Source organism: Penicillium mononematosum (assembly GCF_028829835.1).
Source record: "Penicillium mononematosum strain IBT 11891 chromosome Unknown utg000003l:1.0-8172316.0:1.0-8177699.0, whole genome shotgun sequence".
NCBI lineage: Eukaryota > Fungi > Ascomycota > Eurotiomycetes > Eurotiales > Aspergillaceae > Penicillium > Penicillium mononematosum.
This window is the reverse complement of record NW_026643273.1, coordinates 7,785,430-7,796,879: the sequence shown is the minus strand read 5'-3', so window position 1 is coordinate 7,796,879 and position 11,450 is coordinate 7,785,430. Positions and strand designations below refer to the sequence as shown.

The window sequence follows — 11,450 nt, the reverse complement described above, 5'->3', positions numbered from 1 at the left end:
CCAACGCGTCTTTAAGCCACGGCGTCGACCATCACGTGATGACATCATCGCATGTGATGGCGCCGAGGTCTGATTAGTATTCAAGTCCCGAGGGAGAGCCGAGATCGTATTTGAAGATATCGTCTTTCCTCAACCACCTTCTTGCCGCAAACATCCCATCATGACGACCCTCTTCACCGTACCGATCAGCTCTACCGGAGGCTCGATCGTCTGCACAAACCCTAGCACAGCGAAGGAGCACGAGACCATCTACGTGCTTACATTTACTTCACCCCCTGATAACCGGCTGACACCCACTTTCATTGATGCTCTACTGCTCGCACTGGACATTGTCGAGCACCGCTATCCCAAAGGCGTTGTAGTTACGACCAGTGGAATTGCCAAGTTCTACAGCAATGGACTTGATCTGGATATTGTCGGGAAAACCGAAGGGTTCCTCGAGAACTGGTTGTGGCGCTTGTTCCGACGGCTGTTGACGTACGTTTTGTTTCACATGCATGAGAATACATTCTAGTCATGCATAATTTCCAAAAGAAAGAAAAGAAACACTAACAAACGGTCTAGATACCCCATGCCAACAGTGTGTTTACTCAATGGACACGCTTTTGCTGCTGGCTTCATGTTGGCCATGTACCATGACTACCGAATCATGAATCCAGATCGTGGATTTGTCTGTATCAACGAGCTGGAATTCGGCGTCCCGCTTCAGACGCCCATGATGTCTATCTTCCGCGAGAAGCTGACGCCAGTCACTTTCCGAAGTGTTGTTCTTGAAGCTCATCGCTTTGGTGGACGCAATGCGCTCCAGGCTGGTATTGTTGACGCCGTTGGTGGAGCTGAGGAAGCGCTTTCGCTGATCCAGACGCGCAAGCTTCAGACTAAGGCCGCCACTGGTATCTACGGTACCATGAAAGAGGAGATGTATTCTCGGGTCTTGAGCGGGTTGGATGACCATGCTGGGAACTTGGAGTGGCGGGAAAAGGTTGAAGATAAGAACGAAGCTGTCCGGGAAAGAGGGTTGAAGGCTGTACAACAGTTCGAGAATAATGGGAAAGCGAAGCTTTGAGGGGGTGGAATGTAAGTATTCTTGGATTATCTTGTTGATATTATACTGGAGTGTGTACATATACCTATCCTTGGTTTAACCATTTAGACCGACGACTCGGCTCTATCGTGTCGTTCCATGTATCTGAATTAAAGAAGACTAATCAGTCAACATGTAATATAGCTATTTGTTTTGGTGTGGGCGACAATCAAGGCTCATTGTTCAGTACTGCTGATACATGGCTAAGATAAAGCTCTGTCCATCAGCCTGTGCGTGATAGGCCGTGGTGAAAAACAGAGTGACACGCAGCGCGTTAAACATCGATTTCGAGAACCCACGGATGAACTTCGGGTCTCTGTCGGAGATCCACACCGTTGGTGAACCCAGTCTGCGGTCTGTAAGTGTGCCAGGACAGCCAGGGCCCAGTCCTTGCTCGTCCATGTCGAATTGCGTAAGGCACGGGTCATGAGTGTCATACTCAAGGTGTAGGCTCGTATTCGTCGGTGATTGAGGTTGGAAGGCGGGGGCCAACAATTGGCCGGAGTGGAAACCCTACGAGGCCAAGGCGTCATGCCGTGTCTTTTTATCCAGTAGCCACGGGTGTTGTCGGAGGTCGGATCCCGCGAGCACGTAGTAGTCTCCATAGACGGCCAGGAACGGCAAGCCGAAGGCCCACAAAATGACCGGCTCCCCCATGGGCCACCTATTAGGTTTCACATCCCCGTCGGTGTTGAAATCAGCCGGCCAGCGCGCATGAAAATGGTATCGATGTGACGTGCGTTCGATGTAGGGCGTAGTGTTAGCCTGACCTGCAACCCCTTGAGAGCGAGCATAACTTCCTGACGGGGTCGAACCCTTCCAATGCGCATCCCACGCATCGCCTCGATCCGCGAATGAGTATCGGTCCGCTGGCTCGGAACCACACGGTCTGATCCATTCAGAGTCGGCTTAGGTGGCCCTCGTGTAGGGGCTTGCGAGCTTGGTTTGCTATTCGGCGTCGTCGATAGCGTCCCGTTTGTCCATAATAAGTAGGTCTTTTGGACCCACTTCTTGGTTGCATCTGCACGATGTTCGGCAAGGTTGTTAAGGTGATGCCGTTTCCAGAGTATACGCCGACCCACGTTTATGCGTTGACATTCGCAGTGCAGCCTTCACCTCCAGGGCTTTCCATAACATTAAGCCCAGTAGCCAAGCTCATAGCAGGATGTGACAGTAGCACGGATGACGTCGATGTAGTGTTTTTGCGACGCAGTTTTCTGTATTCCGTATCTCAGACCAGTCCACTTCGACGACAGCGATGCTGATCGGTGGCTGATCATAACTATAATTTTGAATTAGTAAAAGTTTGAGTATGGAGACAAGAACCTGGTTTAATCACCCTAGGCCCTCGTTGATATAGCTTAGATTGTGATATACCTGGTGCAACCCGACAACATTCGAATAAGGGAAGCTTTCCTTGCCGAAATCTTCCATCAAGGCAAGATAGTCGTCTTAACGACCTTTTGTCTTTTTCTTCCTATTTATTTGGCGTGGTCATAAGCAAACGAGACCTTAGCGATCCGCACCGTGAGTGGATTGGGGTCCACAAACAGTCCGGAGATTTGTCCCGAATCGTGCTTCTGCTTCGGCCGAAGATGAATATCTCTGGATGAGATATGAAGATGTCCTTGAACTGACTCTTTTTCTCCACTGGATTTCCGGATTTCCAAATTTTGGATAGCGGTGCGGGATGCACGGCAGCGTTCTCCCCGTTTCGCTTTTATTTAATCCGTAGTCGTCTTCAAGGTGTGCCCTGGATTCTGTGTATGCCACTTCGAGGACTATCGACGGCGAATGTTGACCGTCGCTGTAGAGGGAGACCGACGTGGGGGATTGAGTCGACGGCGTTTGCGATGGGCGATGTGGCTAAGGATCTGTCCGACTCTTTTTTGGAAGCGTCCTTGGACCCTGTGTTCGTCGCCGACATGTACGTGCTCTGCCGTCTGCACTGCACATATGGGACAGCTACGTTCCTTTAACGGAGACGGTCAAAAGCCTGGCGTACATCGGCTTCGAACCCGTTCCATACGCCAAGCTAGTCGACGGAGGTGGTGCGATGGATTGCAGAGCTTCGAGTTATATCTGGGCCCTTTTCGAGAAGAGAGGCATCCTTTGAGAATTTGAGGTGCGCTTTCATCTGCGCTTCGAGAGGTCGCTATGTAGGTAGTGATATGTAATAGATGGGCGAACTGAACGGTAAGATTAAAGTGAAGTTAAAGTGAAGTTAGAGATGCTCGAAAAGCCGTGATAGCAAGTAGAAAGTTTAGGTACCTTTAGTGCTCGGTAGGTGAAGCTGTAGGGAGATGAAGACGGAGACTACCGCTAACCGTCATTCCGTCTGTCGAATCAGGTGGAAATTTCCCATCAACTAGTCCTCTCCAACTGTCGAAGACATAGTTGAAATCACCGATGGCTGTTTCGTGAGGTCCACTGGGCATTTCTTTTACTCCTCAGGATTTCGACTTTTTGAATGAGCATGTTCCACACCAGCTTCTCAGCTCTCATTCTTCAGTGATAAATGAGCGCGGTAGCTTCATTGAGACGTGACAAAGATGTCCGTGTAGGTAGTGGGTTGGCAAGTGCGTTGAAGGGGCTCTGAGACAGTTTACGTTATTAGGTATACATCAAAGTAGAAAGATTCTTTTGCATCCTGTACTTTCCTCTTACAGAATCACTTTCCTCTTAGAGGCTCTCATATCCATCATATTCTTCTAGTCCTTTCATCAAATTTCATCTGGAAGAGCCTTATGATCGTCGTGACTGCCTTGCTGGCTCCGGCTATTTTCTTTGGAGGAGGCCAGCCTCCAAGAGAGCGAGGATCTTGAGGATACCCGGTAAGTGGTAAACCATGATTCTCATGGAAACTATATTGCAGATCTTTGCCTATTTATGCACAGAGGCTAATGTATCGTAAAATAGCCCCAAAGATGTCATTGTGGGCGAGCAGCCCAAGGAGACCCGCGAGGAGATCCCCAAAGGGGGATGATGTCAAAGCCGGTCCGCCTCCTAAGGCCCCCGAGGCCCTCAAGGACAGCCGCGAGGAGATTCCCGCAGGGATGCTATCGAAGCCCGTCCCTTTTCCGAAGGAATCTAGTCTCTTTGAACGTGTTCCCGGGAACTGCCAAGCCTATAGACGGACTCGGGATAGGTCAGAATCCACAATCAATCTATACTGGGCACTTTCTTCATTCCTTCGTCACTCTTGCTTCGTTTCAAGACCTTTGTTCTTATCTTTGAATCAAAATGGAACCTCCATCAAATTGAAGGCGAAGAAACTCTGTTAGACAGGAACACCCCCAGACAACGCCCCCATATAAACTTTGGGCAAGTCCGATCTTTAGAGTTCCGGCTCCCAAGACCTGACCTCTCGCGTTTCAGTCCGTATTCCTTCTATTCGCAACCTCCTCACGAGCAGGTCAGATCTAGCCAATCTCGTCTTGAGCTACTGAACTCTTCCATTATGGCTGGTTCGGCCATCGAAAGGCGATCCCCACTTTTCCGGCGCCTTCAATGAGCAACCTAGATCTCCGACTGCCTACCTCCAGCCCCGCCTCTTCGCAGCCAGGCGCGTCGACTAACCTTGAGTCTCCCACTCCGACCCACCGCAAACGCCGTCGATTCAATCCCACACGTCGGTCTCCCTCTACCGTCCCGAGCATCGCCTCCGTCGAGCTAACTAACGAAAGCAACTGAGAGGAGCTAAAAAGTCAAGCCAAATCTCGTATTAAAAATACGAATGTTGCAGTCGCTCAAATGCGCAGTGTCTCAGTAAGACGCTAAACGCAGCGTTAAACTGGCTCCCGGAAGGGGGTAGAGGTCAGTTAGCCGGCGACATCATTATCGCAAAGGATGACGAAACTCTATGAGAAGTCTTCGACAACTTTCGAACTACAGTTATCGAAACCAGTAAGTTTATATTACAATTGTCTGGTCGATACACACGACCGTTTTTGCTAACATCTTCTCTCTAGTCCGTTCGACCGGAAAGACTCCTTGCGTTACGCCATCTCCGCACCACGGCTGCCAGGCTAGCGTTCAAAACGTAGAAGCGAAGCTGCCCGACCCCGAGACCCATTCTCCGGATTTTGTGAAGGGCTGTATAGACCGCGATGGTCACCGCTGTGCCATAAGCGGAGTAGTAACAGAACATGGGTAAAGAACGGCGAGGTCGAGGGTGAGCGCTGGGGGAAACTTGAGATGCATCATATAATCCCGTTCTCGTTAGCGGGATTTGACAAACAGGTAATATGATATACCAAACTTGCCAGTTACATATGTGACATATTGCTATTTTTGATAGGATGATCACAATATTGCTGTGAAGTGGGCATCGGTCTACACTGCCTTCCCACAGATGAAAGCAACAATGCGAGTTGCAAAGATAAATGACGTGGAAAACGGAATCACGCTGCACAATCATGTGCATGTCGAGTTCCAGGAATTCAAACTCGCGCTCCAACCAACGGTAAGGCTTTCGAGACGAATACACAGCTATACTAAATTATGTTTCTTTAGGAGAATACAAACAAATATGTCGTAAAAAAATACTGTCGCTTCAATAGTTTTCTTCATCCGCATATTCAAAACGGTGCCTTGGTCACTCTCCGTCAGGCGGACGGGCATCAGGATAAGCCACTCCCTGCTAGGGAATTCCTTGATACACACTTTCGTCAGGCTCTCCTAGCTTCGAAGTAATATAACAATTTTCGCGGATCTACCTTTCGAGCTACTAACACTGATTGTCGTTGACCTCGATTACTACTCAAGATCGTTTTCGCTTGTGAATAGAAGATATAGATCGGTTAGCACCTTAGATATCTTCTATATATTTAAAGTCGAGTTTATAGAAAAAGGGATAAGAAGCTAAAAGGGCTTATAATTTCTTTATTAGTATAATACGTGAGAATACTTTATTATAATATATTAGAATTGGTCGATCTATATATATGATTTTTTAGCTCTTTATCTAGCTCTTTACTAATCCTTTTAGTAATCCTATATTAGGACTATTTTTCTATTTATATTTATATACTATAGGAGTATATAAGAGATTAGGAAGATTTCCGGTAGGAGCTCCGAGGAAAGCAGTTTTCCTATAAGGCAATATTTTAGATATTTTAAAGAACTTATAAGAGCTTAGAGTTTACTTTTAAAAGAGCGGACGGATATCTATACTTTTATAGAATCATTTCGGTACCTCTCTAACCTAAATACTATTAAGCTCTCCTTTTATAGAGTAAAGGAAGATTAGCTTCTTTAGTTCTCTAATTATATATTTCTTAGGGACCCACTTTTTGTTTACCTTAAGGCGGTATTTAGGGGTATAGCTATTACTTAGTCTATGGGATTAACCTTAAACTATATAGTGATTAATAGGATATATTCTAAACTAGCCACTAAAGATAATAATATCCTAGAAATTGTAAAGGCTATTTTAGTAAAAGTTAAGAGTTTAACGCTAATAGAAAGCCTTAGGTCTCTAGGGTTTATATCCTCTATCCCTTTACTTTCCTTATATCGGCTTAAATTAGTAAAGTGTTAGCTTATAGGCTTTGACTTAAGACAGTTCCTAAAAGCCTAAGATAGGAGAGTGTTATATATATATTTTAAAGATAGAAATCAATTATATTATAAAATATAGAATATAGATAGCGAGGCTAAGCTAAAAATTTTGTCTAAGTCCTTTATCTACTCTAGGAATATTAGCCGATAAGAATGTCTTTTACTTATCAGAGATTGTATATAATCATATTATTTTAATAAATCTTTTATACACTCTCTAGAAGAATGTTAGATACTAGATACCTAAGGTATAATAACCCGGATAGTTTGCCTATACGCTCTCTCTCTCTCTCTCTTTCTCTTTGTATCTATTAATATATATAGTGTTTTCTCTATTAGATCTTTATCTATATTATATCTATCTATAAAATGTTCACTAATAATTCCTAAGAAGTTAGAATAGTTATATTACGTCCCAAAACTAGTATCACTACCTACACTCTTTAATCGGTTCTTAGACTCTAATACTAAAATATACTACTAATATATAGTGATAGTATATAAGCTTTTATACCCTAATACTACCTACCCTAACCTTACTAATATTTAAAAGGTTAATCGGTATAATTATTTAAGGCTATTTAGTTAGGCGGTATATTTCTTTTAAAAGGTAGTAACTAAAGGGTACTTAAGTTATATATCGTTACTATAGATCCGGAATATCACTTTATATATTATTACTATATAGTATAAACGTTATTAAAGATTTTATAGAAGTAAATATATTAAATATAAGTTAAGGCCCTAAGGATTCGGTAATATATCACTTTTGTTACGCACTACCAACTGGTCACAGTTAGGTTAGAAGGGTTCCGGGTATACTTGCCTTATACCGCTTAGGTTTCTAATGTTAAGGATCTGTACTCTTAACCGTACTATTGCCTAATAAGCCTTACTATAGACTAGGTCCTTTTAAGGTATCGAGGAACGGTGCTAGGTAGAGCGCCGAATAGATCTATACCGGAGTATTAGTCTATTTATAAGTGTTATTAAATTATAATTAAGTAAGAGAGTTACTAGTAATCTAAAAGGTAAATATAAGTAATAATATATAATTAAAGATAAAGAACTAAACTAGATATATAAATAAGTGTCTTTATATATCTTTCGCTTCCTACTCCTAGTGTGACTCTCTAGAGTTACTACTAAAGCCGCTATATACTTTTATATATACTTCTTAAAGTTAATATAGGAGTTATAGTTATATATCTCTAGTTCTATATATAGTGATTCCTAGTATAAGCGATATCCGATACCCTAAAGTATATATATATCGGAATCTTTCTAGTAGTAAGTTTAATTAGGCTTAATTATACTTCCGTTTACTAAGTATAAATAGATTCTTTTTTCTAAATATTTAGAGATATTAGAGTATTAGATACTATATATAATCTATTAATAGATAGATTAGTTAGCTTTTAATAGCCTATCTATATACCTAATAAAATACTATCGATTAGTAATAGGTAGTTCTATAATATTATCTCCTTTTCCTTTAGGATTTTATCTTTAAAGCCTTTTAAAACTATTAACTACCTTTTAGATAAATAATATCGATTATTTTTCTTTTCTATTTTTCTTATTTTTTAGTTATATATCTTTTATACTATATTAGTTAATAATATAACTTAAAAATAAAATAGTCTTATTTAATATCGATTAATTCTAATAAATAGTTTAGTTACTAAATATCTTTATAAATATTACTTTTCCTATAGTATCTTCTATATAGCGGATCTTAAATATTATAACTATATTAGATATATTTATTAGGGTTAAAAGTACGCTAAAAGGTTTTAAAGCGAAATTAAATAATAAAAGATATTATATAAGTAGTAGAAAATTAATAAAGAGCTTACTTAGGCTAAAGAATAGTAAATAGATATAATAATAAAAATAATATATTTATATAAATAGCGCTAATTCTTATATTCCTAGAATAATCGGATATTAGATTATAATTCTATATTAATAGAGTAGTTAGATACTAAAGATCCTCTATCTATTAAAGATCTTATTAAGCTAGATCGCCTCGCTAATAAATATAATATTTAAGCCCTTACTATTATATTAAAGAACCCTACTCTAATCTAGATATTTAGTCCCCTATCTCTTTCTATTTTAGAGAGGATAGACTTATCTTTTTTAGTCGGCGATTCTTCTAATAGAACTATTAAACTAGCTAAAGGTAGCTCTTTAGATTCTTAATAGATTCCTATATATTTTTAGAGATATTATATCCTTTCTATTTTATTAGATAGTAAGATCTTCTATTTATCTATTTTATTTTTAGAATCTCTTTAACTTTATATTTATTTTCGGTTTTTTCTTTAATTTCTATATTTATAGTAAATTTAGCGTTTTTTAATATAGATTCGAGTAATAAGATATAAAATATTAGATAGAGTCTTTTTATATTATATAATAGCTTTAATCGGTAGCTAACTAGTCCTAATTTTTCTTTAATTTTAAACGGTTTTAGTTATAGATAGTCTAATTTATTATTAGATCGTTTAGTTTTAATATTATAGTATAAAAGATAAACCTTTTCCCCCCTCTTTAGATTAGGGCCTTTTTTATATTATTAATTATAATATTTCTTTATTTTTAGATTAATAAAGTTAATATCTCTAAATAGTTATAAATATAACTATTTAAGTTTAGTAGCTTTTAGCTTTACTATTTCTACTATAGCTATTTTACTAATTAGTTCTTTAAATATTATAAGATTATATCTATAATTTATATAAAATAGTAATTCTTTATTATAGAGTATACTATATTATTATATATTAGTTATATTATTAGTAATAGTCTTATTTAGTTATTCTATTAGTAGTTTATATAGTATCGGAGATACTATTTTATTATTTAGTTTACTCTCTCTATTTATCTATTAGTTTATAAATAGTATATAGTAGAGTATTTTAGCTCGATATCTATTTAGTCTATAAATAACTACTATATATTCGATATAAATAGCTTATCTTTATCTAAAGTAATCTTATATAATAATCTATAGTTTATAACTATATATTATAGTATTAGATTAGCTATTCGATCTAAGTTAATAGTTTTAGTAGTTAGGATTATATAGGTATATTTTATAAGCCTATTAACTATAACTATAATTATATTATATCCTTCTAAGACTAGTAGCTTTATAATAAAGTCTATTATAATCTATTCCTATAGAGTTATTAGCGTTTTAGATAACTATAATTCTTTATATAGTATATATTATATTAGCTTATTCCTTTAGTATATATTATATTTACTAATATAAAATCTAATCCTTTAGTTTATATTTAGAAAATAGTAATTTTATAAAATATATTCTATAGTCTTTTCTACTTCTATATATCTATATATAAGATTATTATAGTATTATCGAATAACTTTATTTTTAAATAATAATAGAATATATATTAATCTATATATATAGACTATTCCGGTTATATCCTAAATAGATTTACTATCTTTAGTTATTTATCTAATAATTATCTTATAATATTTCGTCTATTTTTTATATATCTCGGATTTATTATAAAAATTTATCTTAGATTTCTACTATTATAGCTAGAATCTATTTATTATATAAGATAGTTCTATCTTAGTTCTATTTTAATATAGCGGGTTCGGCTATTTTAGTTCTAATCTTATAATCTAGTCGTCTACTAAATATATTTATTTAGCTATTCTCTATTCCCTTATAATATTTAATCCTAAAATTATATTATACTAAGATTTTAGCCTATTATATTTATTATTATATAAGAACCTTTATTATTATAAAGAATATAAGGTTCTTATAATCGGTCTATACTATTACTATATACTTTACCTCTTCTAGATATACTTTCTAGACTTAGAATACTAATACTATAACTAATAGTTTTTTATTATAAATATTATAGTTAAGCTCTATAAAGATTATCTTCTTAGATTAGAATATAACTAGTTAAAAAGTCCTATCTTCTTTTTTCTAGATTAGTCTAGCTTTTAGAGCGTAGTCTAATATATCTATCTCTAATATAATTAGTAAATTATAATTAAAGTTTACTATAATCGTTTACTATTTTAATAGTTCCTTTAGTTTATTAAATAATTCCTTTACTATTTTATTTTATTAGAAAGTTTATCTTTCTTTAGTAAATCGGTAGAGTCTAGTTATTATACTAGTATAGCTATTAATAATCTTCTAATAATAGTATATAAGTCTAAGAAATTGCTATACTTCTTTAATATTCTTTAGTATAGACTATTTAAAAATACTTTTAACCTTATCTTTTTCTATATCTAATTTATTTAGGCTAATATAATATCTAAAGAATCCTATTTCTTAGATATAAAACTTATATTTCTTAAGTTTAAAAGTGACCTTTATATTTTTTAACTTACTAAATACTAACTTATTATATTTAATATAATCTTTAAACGTTTTAGAGAATACTAAGATATTATCTAGATATATAATAATAAAGATATCTAGATATTCCTTAAGAACGCTAAAGATAAAGCGTTAGAATATTACTAATATATTAGTAAGGCCGAAAGATATAACTAAATATTTATAGTATCTATATTTAGTTTTAAATACTATTTTCTATTTATATCCTAGCTTAATCCGAATATAATAATATATATTAGTAATATTATACTTCGAGAAGTACTTAGCTCCTTAAATTCGATCCTAAATCTTATAAATTAAAGGTAGAGGGTATCGGTCTTTAATAGTAATCGAATTTAAATATCGGTAATCTATATAAAGTCGAAGACTTCTATCTTTCTTTAGTATAAAGAT

At 36.6% G+C, this 11,450-nt stretch overlaps 3 protein-coding genes across 3 annotated transcripts; 1 reads left to right on the top strand and 2 right to left on the bottom strand.

Moving 5' to 3' along the window:
* Positions 1–160: 160 nt before the first annotated feature.
* On the top strand, positions 161–1,066 carry N7519_007969 (enoyl-CoA hydratase/isomerase family protein; the record flags this gene model as incomplete). Its single annotated transcript, XM_057294745.1, has 2 exons — positions 161–477; positions 565–1,066. 2 exons carry the CDS (start codon positions 161–163, stop codon positions 1,064–1,066), a joined length of 819 nt encoding a protein of 272 aa, XP_057149556.1.
* A 201-nt stretch (positions 1,067–1,267) lies between these two features.
* N7519_007968 (uncharacterized protein) lies at positions 1,268–1,486 on the bottom strand (the record flags this gene model as incomplete). The annotated part of the gene is made up of 1 exon (XM_057294744.1): positions 1,268–1,486. The coding sequence occupies one exon, from the start codon at positions 1,484–1,486 to the stop codon at positions 1,268–1,270; it is 219 nt and encodes a 72-aa protein (XP_057149555.1).
* A 3,565-nt stretch (positions 1,487–5,051) lies between these two features.
* Positions 5,052–5,234, bottom strand: N7519_007967 (uncharacterized protein; the record flags this gene model as incomplete). The annotated part of the gene is made up of 1 exon (XM_057294743.1): positions 5,052–5,234. The coding sequence occupies one exon, from the start codon at positions 5,232–5,234 to the stop codon at positions 5,052–5,054; it is 183 nt and encodes a 60-aa protein (XP_057149554.1).
* Between the last annotated feature and the right edge of the window lie 6,216 nt (positions 5,235–11,450).